The following is a 13,430-nucleotide window of genomic DNA, read 5'->3' on the forward strand; positions in this document are numbered from 1 at the left end:
CAATAGTATTTCCATTCATCGGTTAACAACTCAAAGACTTGATCAAAATCGCGACGGAAACATTTTTATAAAATAATGATTACGAAAAGTATTTTTTTTTCTTTTCTTTTTTTTCATACTATATCTGGTTTCTTCGTTGCTCGACAAAATAAGAATGAGAGAATGAAGATAAGTGAGAGAGAGAGAGAGAGAGAGAGAGAGCGAGAGAAAGAGAAAGAGAGAAAGAAAGAAAGAGAGAGAGAGAGAAACGAAGAGAGGTTTTTGCGTGACGCCAGAGGGAATGAGCAATAAGAACGGATGAACGGAGGCACGAAGGTGGCGAGGACTTACCAGCCAGATATCGTGGGACTTATTGGAGGTGTGTAGAGGTGCAAGGCAACATTGATCGCCCCAAATGATCGGGTGACACCCACTCGGTCCACCCGTATCAGCACCGAGGTTACCAAAGGAGAAGAGGGTCCGCATCCTTTTCGAAGTCGCGCTATAGCTTCTGTCACCTATCTCGGAGTTGCGCCGCGAGGATCCAGTTGGCACTGAAAACCAACACGTCCGATTGGCTCACCCCGAATGACGAACATATATTTTGTCAATTCATTATCTTACGTCTTTCCTTCCTTCCTTCTTTCCTTCCATTCATCCACCCTTTCTCTTTTTATCTTTCTTCTGTTTTTTTATTTATTTTACTTCTTTTCTTTTTTCCTTATCATATGTCACCATAACTTTTATTATTCTCTTTTCGTAACTTTTTCGAATTTGTATAATTATTGAAACTTTACGTTTCTTTATCTCTATTAATTTATTATCGATCACATAAAAATAGTCAAGTTTAAAATCTAATGGATATTTATAATAAAAATACAAAAAAACCGTCCTGGTATATAACAGAGAATATGATTCACAGTAAAGAAGTAAAAAAAAAAACTAGACTAGTAAGATTTTGTTCCTCTAACATTTACTCAAACAATACTATCTAAAACCCAACCTTCTTTTCTCCCTTTTTCGCGAACTTGTCGATATGTAGATCCTTGTTAAATACTTTACGTTTGTTTCTAATTTTTAAGAAACTATTTTCTTTTTTTTTATCTATTAATCGCACTCTTCCTATGTCTTTTTTGTGTTTTTTTTTCTTTTTCTTTTTTAATCGATCCTCTTGCGGTACCGCCACCCGACACGGGGTAGAGGGTAAGGAAAAATTTTGAAAGAGAAAAAGGGATTCCTTGAAGGAAAGGAGAATAAAAGGCTAATGAAGGGAAGGTAAAAAGAAAGAAAAAAAATAAAATGTAGAGAAAATGAGAAAGAGAGAGAGAGAGAGAGAGAGAAAGTCTGAGTAAAGAAAGAGAGGGAAGAAAACTATCGGAGGTGTGTACCTAGTTATCGGGGCAGGAAAGCCTTGTGCCGCACACGCCAGAGCCAGAGACTCGCCCTCTACCCCGCGGTACTTATTAAGACCGTCTCCAGTCCCCTTTGGGGCAGTGCGACCGGATGGTTCTGAAAGGATAATGCAATGAGCATAGAAAAGAGAGCTAGCTCGTCCTCTCTCGCGATCCATCGAGGTAGCCTCTCGATCGACCGGACGTTGACTTTTTAATTTATTATTTATTTCTTTATTCCTGTCTTTTTTTCTTATGATAAAAAGAAGAAAAGATCTGTACATACCCATCAGTTCATCAGACTATCTGTCCATTTTGTTTGGGAGTTTTGATTTATAATTCAATGTCTTTGCATGCGATTACTCACCTTTCGATTTGAAGAAGGACAGTGTCTAAACGACTCTAAATACGTTAATGTTTGTTTTCCTTTTTATTTTTATTCTTTTTCTTATTTTTATTGACTCACGATGGAAGAACGACAACAACTAGAGTCAGAGAAAAGATTTGGAAAGAGGACTATATAAGGAATATTAGGAACAATTTAGAGAAAAAAAGAGAAAAACAGAGGGAGAGAGAGAGATAGGTCTACCTTGTCGAAGGTACAGGATATCCCTGAAGTGAATGACTGAAAGCAACGTTCTGACCCTGAGAACAAGATATCACTTCCCATCCCTCGTATTTCCTGCCCGAGGAACGCGGTGCTATCTTGGTTGTACCCTCTGAAATAGTCACGTAGAATGCTCAAAGGAGAAACGTATCTCTATCTTTAACTCGGTAGCGGTTGATACTACCTTGTCACTGGGACAGGAAATCCCTGAGTCGCGCAATCCAGCGCCGCTGTCGTCATCTTTGGAACATCGACCAGCTTGCCGCCCTCATAACGTTCACCAGCAATGCGTGGTGAGACATTGCCGGTTGGTTCTGCAAGCAAGGTCGATTCAAAGACACGACTTCTCATCGAATTTTTATTCAATCTCTAATCAATTCAATTACGATCGATGCTCAAATTTTCCTCTTTTGATTTATCCCTTTTTTCTAGATTTTTATTTTGTACCTGAATGCGGGTGCTGGGAAGCCTTGAACTGGACATATGAGACCAATCATTTCATTTATAGAAATGATTTTTTTCATGGTTTTGACATCCTTATCCTTGACATTTGGTCGAACGCTACCACGCGGTTCTGCAAGCAAGGTCGATTCAAAGATACGACTTCATCGAATTTTTATTCAATCTCTAATCAATTCAATTACGATCGACGCTCGAAGTTTCTTCGTTGGATTTATCCCTTTTTTCTAAGTTTTTATTTTGTACCTGAATGCGGGTGCTGGGAAGCCTTGAACTGGACATATAAGACCAATCATTTCGTTTATAGAAATGACTTTTTTCATGGAATTGACATCCTTATCCTTGACATTTGGTCGAACACTACCACGCGGTTCTGCAAGCAAGGTCGATTCAAAGATACAATGAATCGAGTTCAATTCGGTCTCTAATCGATTGAATTATGATCTGAAGCTCTAGCTTTCCTTGTCGAATTATTCGTTCGTCTACATTTTTTGTACCTGAATGCGGGTGATGGGAAGCCTTGTACTGGACACACGAGACCAATCATATCGTTCATAGAGATGATTCTTTTCATGAAATTGACATCCTTATCCTTGACGTTTGGTCGAACGCTACCACGCGGTTCTGTAATTTTTTAACGAATATTTCTTTCCAAAAATGATTCAACTGTTATTCCATTAAAGAGCCGTTGATGCACGGCACACGATTCCAAAGACAAGGTATTCTAATGATTATCCTATTCTCTATCGTTGCTCACCTGAATAAAGGTAACGGACTACCCTGAGCCTCGCAGAGCAACGTCACAGCCTGTCCCTGAGCTTTCATCATTTCATCAAATTTTGATCTAGGTGGCAATCGAGGAGGACTACTTCCGATTGGTTCTATAAATCAAAATGTACAAAAATTCCACCTTCGTATCTATCATTCACAGCTATTTTTTTCAATTTTGTTCGGAACAAAAAACTAAAGAAGATATTTATTCTCTACCTATCCCCCTCTCTTTCTCTCTCTCTTCTATCGGATATCCAAAAATACAAACCAAGTAATACATTTCTTCGAAATAGATTTTAGTGAAACATTTCTACGCAATCTCTCTCTCTCTCTCTATCTCTCTATCTCTCTATCTCTGTCCTTTCATGCTTTTTCTTAAAGCCCAAACTCCAAGCCAAAATTTCGACTTCACGACATCCTATATTTAGTCAACCTACTTGCATTAGAGCGTACCTGAAGACTGGAAGTGGATTTGCTTGCGCCTGACATAACATCGCCAAAGCTTTTTCTACCGGAAGCGTAAGGACCGTTATTTTAGCCGTTGGTGGTACTTTCGGTGCAGCACGATTCACCGGTTCTAAATAAATTAACGCGGTGTTTCAATTAAATTGCTCGATTAATCGATTTATCATCTAATAGACGAATATAATCAAAGAATTATTAGATCATCGTTATGATAAAACTCCCAAAGGTATAACGTTCAACAGTATTCATTAATATGATATTAAAGTTCCTTACATACGATGAAACGTATATAAGAAAGGGAAGTAGAATTCACGTATGTTATTTACGTAAGTACCTGAAAGCTGGTAGAGGGTGTCCTTGGGCAGGACACAACATTGTAACGGGTGCTCCGATGTAACTAGCAAGTACATCGTATTTCGACGTTGATGCGACTCTAGGCTTGGCACCGTTAACTGGCTCTATGAAATTATCACCGTGTTAAAAGAAATGAAAAATTAATAATATAAATTGATGTGAAAATTTAAATGTCTAAATTAAATACAAATGTAATGAATTAATAAAATCGTTTTATTTTAACGTTCTTTTTAAGCTAAACGAAGTTTGTGTAAGTCGAATTAAAACGAAAATGAAGGGAAATAAGCCACGTAGTAAATTTCCATGCTTTAAACTCAATTTAAAGCTGCCCATAATTAAAACGAGCTGCAGCGTACACACAATGTCGTCTGCGGAAGGTATATAAATTGAATGAACTGACCTAAATGCGGGAGCAGGGAAGGCCTGTACGTCACAGAGCAAACTCAACTCGATGCCCATCGTTACTTCGAAAGAATCGGATTTTGCTGATTTTGGAAACTTCGGTGACATGCGACCAGCCGGTTCTCCGGGTTTAAACGAAACATTTATTATATTATCGTGATGAAGATAAAGACAACCGTAACGAGCTTAAATACCCCTACAGGGAAACGCACCACCAGTTTTATCATTTTCGCCTAATATTCGATAATTTCCTAATTAATTTCATAAGGTTTGCACTTCATTAATGATATAGGATTATCGATTTTTCATCATCCTTTTACTCAGTAAATTCTTCAACGTTTTACCATTATATATTCTGATTTAACTGTCTTTTATACTATATAATTCGATTATTACGTTACCTGTAAGTAGGAGGTGGAGAAGCTTGAGCTGAACACGTTAAAGCTACGGAAGATTTCGCATGTTTAACGTAAGTAACGCTCTTAGCCTCGCTTTGAAACGCAGGAGCCTTCGAGCCTACCGGTTCTGCGAAAGAATACCAGCAAAAATCATGGAAACGGCTATTCCTATTGATCTATACCTGAACGATGGAACTGGGAAACCTTGAGCCGGGCAAAACAAAGTCGACGTACTTCCTTTGGCACGTATGAATGAATTCACGCGGTCATCGCTTGAGAATTTTGGCGCCTTCGCTCCCACTGGCTCTGACGGCGTAAAAATAACAACAATACGAACGATTTAATCCGAGAATGAGATTTGACAGGCATCCGTTATAAGAACATCGAAAATTACGAAATACCTCGTTGAACAAAAGAAAGTAAGACAGAAAAGAATAGAAAACAGTATGCATTCATTCATTGATACAGTGAAACGAAGTAATATGTAATTATTCCATATGGAAACAAGAACACGATCAATAAAAAGATACTCTATCTACCTGAATGCTGGCACTGGGTGTCCCTGTGCTTGGCACTGCATCACCAATCCAGCCAATGACCTCGCCTGCAGCCATCGTTTGGCATCGCCCGTAATCGAAGGCGCTTTACTTCCCACAGGTTCTTACAACCCAAAAAGACGCTTTTCAACGATTATATAATAATACTAAAAGGTACGACCGAATCACTTTCGTCGTAAATATAGAAGAAAATATCTTTAGAAAAGAAATAACGGTTCCTAACGCAATATGCCTTAAATATGTGTCTTGTGCAAAACTCAAAAATCAATTCTCTTCCATTATTATGTTTTTTGTTTTGACTTCGTAGACTTTACCTGAAAGTTGGAACAGGGTAAGCCTGCCCTTGGCAAAGAATCACGATATCCATCGAAGTCCTTCTTTCCATTAAACTTCCTTTCTCACCCAGTATCGACGGTGCTTTACTTCCAACGGGTTCTAACGATATAGAGATTATTCGCGATAATGAAACGATTAATATCGAGAAATTCATTAGCGAGTTATGTAGCCAAGTATTACCTAAAACTTGGGACAGGATAACCTTGAGCAGGACAAAACAGTATGATACTCGACATCGTACTGTGTTCTTTCCAATCACGTTTTGAGTCATCGATCAATGACGGGGCTTTGAATCCGACGGGGTCTAATAGTGGAAATTCAAAAAAAAAAAAAAACTTTTGGGTACGGTCATCGACAAAAGAGAATAGTAATAGAAAAATTAAAAAAAAATAAATAAAATAAAAAAAAATTCAAAAAAAGAGGCATTTACCTAAAATTTGGCACAGGATATCCCTGAGCCGGGCACATCAAGACGATGCTGGAATTCGCCCTTTTGTCCTTCCATCCGCCTTTCAAGTCACCCGTTAACGCAGGAGCTTTCGTTCCAATTGGTTCTAACGATGATAAATACGCTTTGACGTTTGTATTTTTTTCTCTTTTTCTTTTACTGTTTCTGTTACTTTTTTTAATACGGAAGCACGTGCGCGAGATGTGGATAATTTTTAAGCATATATGTTGTTTTGTTAAAAAACATTTACCTAAACATTGGTACAGGATGACCCTGAGCAGGGCACGCAAGCACGGTATTCGAGTTAGCTCTCTTCTTTAACCATCCGCCTCTTAATTCACTCGTGAAAGTCGGTGCTTTGGTTCCCACCGGTTCTAACGGATATAAATTGGCATGCAATCAGCGCTAACATTACTTGTTATTTAATTTTAATTTTTTATAAAACGCCCAAAAACTTGGTCGAGTGTACACGCAACTCCATGGTGTGTAGTAAGAATAAAATATTATGTATTTTTAATCGTTTGTAAGAGAATATTTTCGAGTAACAAATAATATTTAATTAAAAGCAATTATTTCTTGGATATTAATGATTTACCTATACATAGGTACGGGATAACCCTGAGCTGGACAAAACAGCACGACTGCCGAGCCTGCTCGGTTGTTCATCATAACACCAACTACGTTGCCCGTCAATGCTGGTGCTTTTCCTCCGACAGGTTCTAATAAAATAACGAGATAGATCGAGCAACCCGATATACTCTCAAAATAGACCGAAAAACCGGAAGAGAGTACCCCTTGCAAAAGAGACGATACGATTGAGAGCGTGTGTTCTTTGATCTATAAGCGCAACATATAAATTACCTAAATGATGGCACAGGATAAGCCTGTGCTGGACACTGCAGTACGACGCTAGAATTCGTCCCTTTTTCCATCCATACGCCTTTTACGTCACCGCCGGTTAACGTTGGTGCTTTACTTCCAACTGGTTCTAACAGCGTAAAAATAAATTAAAAAGAAAAAAATATACTAATAATAAATAGAAAATTTTAATAAATTATAAGAATACCGATTGGAACAGGGAACCCAATGCACGAAAAATCCTTCTTTTATAAATTAAATTCTAAAAGATTATTATACACATCCACGCGAAATTATACCAAGTATGTAGAAAAGAAATAAAAAAGAAATTCGTTTACCTAAAATAAGGTACAGGATAACCTTGAGCAGGACATGTTAGCACAACGCTACCGTCAGATTTTTTTTCCAATATCATTATCATTTTTATATCACCCGTTAGTGCTGGTGCTTTACCTCCAACTGGTTCTAATAATGCAAAGAAAGGAAACAATAGTAACAATACTGTCAACCAAGTGAATTTCGATAAAAATAACCATCGGTTGGAACAGGGAACCCATGAGAGTTAAAGGAGCACATTAAAATCATACACCTTGAAAATAATCCGAGTAATTAAAACTCTTACTTTTATATCTGCAATGATAAATTACCAGGAGTATACCTTAACGCGATAAATTCAAGTCTAAAAAGAGACAACAAAGATGCAAGAGTAATTAACATCGGACTTCCTAAAACTATCTTAATTAGCCACATAAAATGGAAATCTAGAGTGGAAAGATACTTCGTTTAGAGATTAATAATGGTTTACCTAAAGGAAGGTACGGGGTAGCCTTGTGCTGGACACGTCAAGACAACGCTTGAACTTGCTTTGTTCTCCATCCATCCGCCTTTTAAATTGCCTGTCAACGCCGGCGCCTTGCTTCCGACTGGTTCTAACGATTTTCACATAGATACACAATACAAACATACAAAGAGAGAAAGAAAGGGAGAGTAAGAGAGAGAAAAACCTACTAAGAGACATTGAAGAAAGCATGCTCTTTCTTCGAATAAATACGAACGAAAAAAAAATGCCGTACACAAGTCTCTTTTCGACTTCTTATCTAGATGCTTAATATAAAAGTACCTATATGTTGGAACTGGGAACCCCTGGGCAGGACAGAAGAGAGTGAGATCTTGGCCAATGACTCGATCGTACCAGGACTTCTTAGCATCGCTTGAAAACTTTGGTTTCCTTGTTGACATTGGCTCTACAATCGTGAGATTTGCCAAAGGAACGATAAAATCATTGGAATACAAAAGAACAACTTACTAATATCGAATTCAAATTCTTATGTATTTTTTGAATGATTTTTGTCTTTTCTAATCTTCTACATGTAGCTATGTAAATGTAATATACCTATGAGTTGGAACTGGGAACCCCTGAGCAGGACAGAAGAGAGTAAGATCTTGACCAACGATTCGATCATACCAGGCCAATTTAATGTCGCTCGAAAACTTTGGTTTCTTCGTTGCCACTGGTTCTATAATCATGAGATTTGCCAAAGAAACCAATGATAATCAGAACGCAAAAGAGAGAGAGAGAGAGAGTTTGTGTGTGTTACTTATAATCGAATAATTCTTTTTCCTTTCTAATAATCTACATATATTTATATAAATATAAAATACCTATAAATTGGAACTGGGAACCCCTTTACAGGACAGAAAAGAGTAAGATCTTGACCAACGATTCGATCGTACCAGGCCATCTTAAAGTCGCTCGACAACTTTGGTTTCTTCGCAATCACAGGCTCTACAATCGTAATATTTACCAAGACACGAAAAAGAGTAGGTATTACTCGTTTTAAATTACTTTAATGTCTTGTGTTTATAAATGATTTCTTTTTTTCTACACATTTTTATCTACACATATTTACGTAAATGTTATGTACCTATAAGTTGGAACTGGGAACCCCTGGGCAGGACAGAAGAGAGTGAGATCTTGATCAACGACTCGATCGTAACCAGCGAATTTAGCATCACTCGAAAACTTAGGTTTCTTCGTTGCCACTGGCTCTATAATCGTGAGATTTGCAAAGAAACGAATAATAATCGAAACGTGATATGAAAGTACCTACTGTTCATCTCAAAGTATTACAAATTTGTATGATCGAAAGATCCTCTATTTATGAATTTTCTACATATATTTATGCAAATATAATATACCTATAAGTTGGTACTGGGAACCCCTGGGCGGGACAAAGTAGAGTAGTATCATGATCGATGAGACGTTCATACGAAGTGATCTTCGACTCGCTCGAAAACTTTGGCTTCCTCGTAGTAACTGGCTCTAACACGGACAAGAATAACATAGGCATGCTCGCTGTCTACTTCTCTAAACTTCGTTATAATATACCTATAAGTTGGAACTGGGAACCCCTGGGCAGGACATAACAAGGTGAGATCTTGACCTGCAGCTCGATCATACCAGCCTACTATTTTAGAGTCACTCGAGAATTTCGGCTTCCTCGTTGTCACTGGTTCTGCCGTGATATTTAACAAACAAGCAAAAAGAAACGGAAGTTTTGATTTTTTGATCAATCTCTCCATCGAACAACGGACATTATTAGAATATTATTTCTATTGAGAAGCGAAGAAATGACGATCAATAGTCTAAAAATTTCCCATCATGTCTGTAAACGAGCGACCTACAAAGGAATTGAGGCACAACTTTCAAGAGTAGGTAATGTAATACCTGGTCACAGGAACAGGATGGCCCTGGGCATTACACAGCAAGCTTACTTCCGTGTTCATTTTGTGGAAGAAAAAGAAGGACTTTACACCTCCAAGAAATGCGGGTGCTTTGCTTCCCATGGGTTCTGGGAAAGAAAATGAAAAAATAGACTAAATTTCTTTGAAGTCAATCCCTACTCTCATTTTTTTTTTCTTTGTCTTCTTTTTCTTCTTAAACAGGATACCCCGTTGGTACTTTGGCCTACATTTCAAATCCATGACCTTCAAGCGTTCAAAAGAAAATAGTGTACTTTAAAATTGCCAACGTTTAAAATCTCTAAGTGACTTCGTTGAAAAGATATTCTGCATTACTACTTGCAGCAAAACGCAAGGTTATCTTTAACTTCGCAAACAAAGCTGACCTACCTCAGATCTGTTACATACAAGGACGACTTCTTTTCAATTTATGTTACAAAAATAGAATATTCTCATCTTTTTCTATTCACTGACGTTTACCCTTCGAGATCGAGTTTCAAAAGTAATATACTACACATATGTATTGATATAATTGCTGTTTATAAATATTAATATTTCAATTCATATTAATCAATCCGTCAATAGAGTTTTGAATTTATAAATTCACTATATTGAATAATCAAGCAATTCTAATAAATCTCGAATTCAAAGGGCTAGTGAAAATTTTAATAGAAATCTTTCAACTGTGAGACTAATACCTAGCCTTAGGAGGCGGATGGCCTTGAACGTTACAGAGAAGACCAATATCCAAGTTCACTCTTCGTATCAGCAAGGAGAGCTTAGTATCCCCCGCAAAGGCAGGTGCTTTGCTTCCGACGGGTTCTAAACAGCATCGGAATTCGATTACTTGGATACAATGGCAAGGGACAGAGAGCCGAGAGGTTCTCTTGCGACCAAGAGCAATTAACTGACGAAGTAACAACTAATTTATAGGATCGAGATTATCATCGAACTTTCGTACCTAAACGTAGGGACAGGGTAACCTTGGGCATTGCAGGAGATGCTAACTTCTGTCTTGATTCGTCGTGATAGCAAAGAGATTTTGGCTTCTCCAGAAAAGGCAGGTGCTTTGCTTCCAATTGGTTCTAAATATCATCGAAAGGAAGAGAAACAATTTTAAGGGAAAGTAAAATGGTGTTATTTGCTTGATCAAAAAACAAATCCTAATCATTCCGTAAGAAGAATCTAACCTTTTCAATTTACCTAGTAGTAGGGACAGGGCTTCCCTGAGCTGCACAAAATACTGTGATGGGTTGTCCCTCATATCTTCCAATTGTACGGCTTAGATCATCCGACGTAAACCTAGGTGATCTCGCGCCTACAGGCTCTGAAATCCACGATCGTTTTGGTTCCTCAAAGAGGAGATAATCGTTTGCTGATGCAAAAAGATTTCGTTTTACCTGGCAGTTGGAACAGGAAATCCCTGAGCGTTACAGGCTAGCACCACACCAATACCCTCGCGTCTGGAATAAGCGCTCAACGTAACATCACTGGAGAATATCGGAGACTTGAATCCGACAGGTTCTAAGAGAATAGATTCAGATCGAAATGGTCGTTCGAATGATTCGTTAAAGAATTAATTTTACAATTTATAAAAAAATAAAGAAAAAAAATTGCGCAGAAAAATAATATAAATGAAAGCTTTGAGGGTGAAATCAAGTTTAACTCTCGTATCGATAGAAAGTTTGATACCGATACGTGGAAGAATTGATTTGAAAACTGAAACTAGCGTTGAAATGATACTCTCGAAAGTATACATATGTTCGACATGGTTAACGAGATTGATGTAACGTGATACATATACGCGTATGATAGAATTCACGGTGAGTAATTGTCTCACCTCGTAATTGGAACAGGGTAGCCTTGCAAAGGGCACACGAGGCTCACCGCACCGTCTGATTTCATTTCGACGAATTCGACTTTCCGATTGGCCGGTAATTTTGGTTTCGCGCTCGACGTCGGTTCTAATCGAGAATAGAAGGACGGAAGATCCTTTGAGAGATAACAATTATTACTGACCGTGTAATGGGGACAGGGAACCCTTGAGCTGGACAAGTCATCGACACTTTGCTCATGCTCGGCGTTGGCCTGACCACCTTTATATCGGCATTTGTGAATTTCGGCTTTACACTGGTTACCGGTTCTGAATAGAAAAAAGATATTTTTTCCGAAAAACTTAAATATTTTAAACGAATTCGAATCTGTCTGACTTTCTCAACGCTGGGTTCAGGTACATATCCCTCGATAAACTAACAAATTCATTGTCACGAGTAACTATGAAAGATTAAACGAATTAATTTTAAACTGGATCGAGAACTAAATTGTTTCGATTACCAAGGGTACAAAAGGAGGAAAGAGAAGTTATCAGAGAAAAGGAAATAAAGTGGTGTATCGATTTAACGATTTATCGACTATCCCTTGTGGCCTTTCTAACAACAAGAATAAGCAAAGGGTTGCCTTTGTTGTCGTCATCCATGTAGCGTTGGTCGTAGAAACGAATGGCGTGCTTGCAATAAGTTTACCTACCGTAAAATTGAGAATTGACTTTGACTCGGCGATGATCACTTTGAACCAAGCACGACGAAAAAACGAAGCTCGAAATAAACCTTCAAATTCTCTAATTCCTCTATTGAAGAACTTACTTAGACACCGGTACAGGATACGCCTGTGCAGGACACAAAAGTTGAACGCTTCGTGCTTCCAAACTTTCGAAAGTTCGACTCTTATCGATCGTGGGAAACTTGGGCTTTGCAAAGCCAACCGGTTCTACAAATTAGTCTGAGAATAGAGATTAAGCATTTATCCACTACTTTTGTTAAATCAAAAGCAAAAATGACGTAACCAAATCAAATTTTTTGTTGACACAAAGAAAATAAAACAATTGTTTGAAATGTTAGATTCATTGTAAAGGTTACGTCACTGTCGAATGACAAACATCATTCAAAAGTCTACCATCTGATTACTGGGACAGGGTTAAAAACGTGTAACAGAATCTCAGTCAATGCAAACCGATCGACAAATCGGTCGACCTACCTATATGTGGCAACTGGATATGCTTGAGCCGGGCAAAGCAATGTAAAACTTGTGTCTTTCGTAACACGCAATCCGACATCGTTCACAGATGGAAATCGAGGCTTTGTACTTGAAGCAGGTTCTAAAAAAGTCGATTCAACCAGATTCTTTTAAATCCTTCAGTGACATGCTGGAATAGGGATACCCCCTATCAAACTTGATAACTCCAATATCCTAATACAATGGTACTTCATTTTGTTGTATTTGTAAGTCAAATTTTTTTTACTTGTCTATCTCAAAACGAACTATTTGTCATTCCTATAAGTCTCCTAATGGATAACGTTTTCATCTGCCTACCTATATAAAGGAACTGGATATCCTTGAGCAGGGCACAAAAGTGTAACGCTTTTTAAAGAAGATACGCTGAACCTTTGAAGGTCGCTCGATCCGGACAACTGTGGACGAGTACTGGATGCTGGTTCTAATGAAAAAAGTTACTATCTTCGTATCCTCCGACTTCAAATAGACACGTCCAAGTGGATGATCTTTTCTTTACCTGTGCAATGGAACAGGAAACCCTTGGGCAGGACACAGCAACGTCATCGCACCACCAAGGGACACTTTGAAAGTCTGCGAATCGTGTAACGACGA

The 13,430-nt window shown here is 38.1% G+C and overlaps 1 protein-coding gene and 1 long non-coding RNA gene across 51 annotated transcripts in view; both read right to left on the reverse strand.

The window, feature by feature from the left end:
- The window catches only part of Dscam1 (Down syndrome cell adhesion molecule 1), a 66,501-nt gene that overhangs the window by 28,341 nt on the left and 24,730 nt on the right, over nucleotides 1-13,430 (reverse strand). For 20 of the 50 annotated variants that reach the window (XM_089178242.1, XM_089178238.1, XM_089178251.1 and 17 more), the window contains exon 7: nucleotides 2,162-2,291. In XM_089178242.1, coding sequence (XP_089034368.1) covers nucleotides 2,162-2,291 — 130 coding nt within the window. Of the gene's footprint in view, nucleotides 1-2,161; nucleotides 2,292-2,424; nucleotides 2,552-2,933; nucleotides 3,061-3,193; nucleotides 3,318-3,660; nucleotides 3,785-4,006; nucleotides 4,131-4,426; nucleotides 4,551-4,829; nucleotides 4,954-5,008; nucleotides 5,133-5,365; nucleotides 5,487-5,697; nucleotides 5,819-5,899; nucleotides 6,024-6,149; nucleotides 6,274-6,417; nucleotides 6,542-6,762; nucleotides 6,887-7,028; nucleotides 7,156-7,363; nucleotides 7,491-7,830; nucleotides 7,955-13,430 lie in introns of all 50 variants that reach the window. The other 30 variants (XM_089178261.1, XM_089178227.1, XM_089178266.1 and 27 more) reach the window with 17 other exon arrangements.
- LOC149030673 (uncharacterized) lies at nucleotides 366-1,356 on the reverse strand. Its single transcript, XR_016178489.1, has 2 exons — nucleotides 604-1,356; nucleotides 366-533 (listed from the first exon to the last, which is right to left on the reverse strand). It is a non-coding gene; the product is annotated as an uncharacterized LOC149030673 (long non-coding RNA).

This window comes from Polistes dominula, unplaced genomic scaffold (genome assembly GCF_049000335.1).
Source record: "Polistes dominula isolate Pdom_NZ unplaced genomic scaffold, Pdom_raw_medaka contig_77, whole genome shotgun sequence".
NCBI classification, from domain to species: domain Eukaryota; kingdom Metazoa; phylum Arthropoda; class Insecta; order Hymenoptera; family Vespidae; genus Polistes; species Polistes dominula.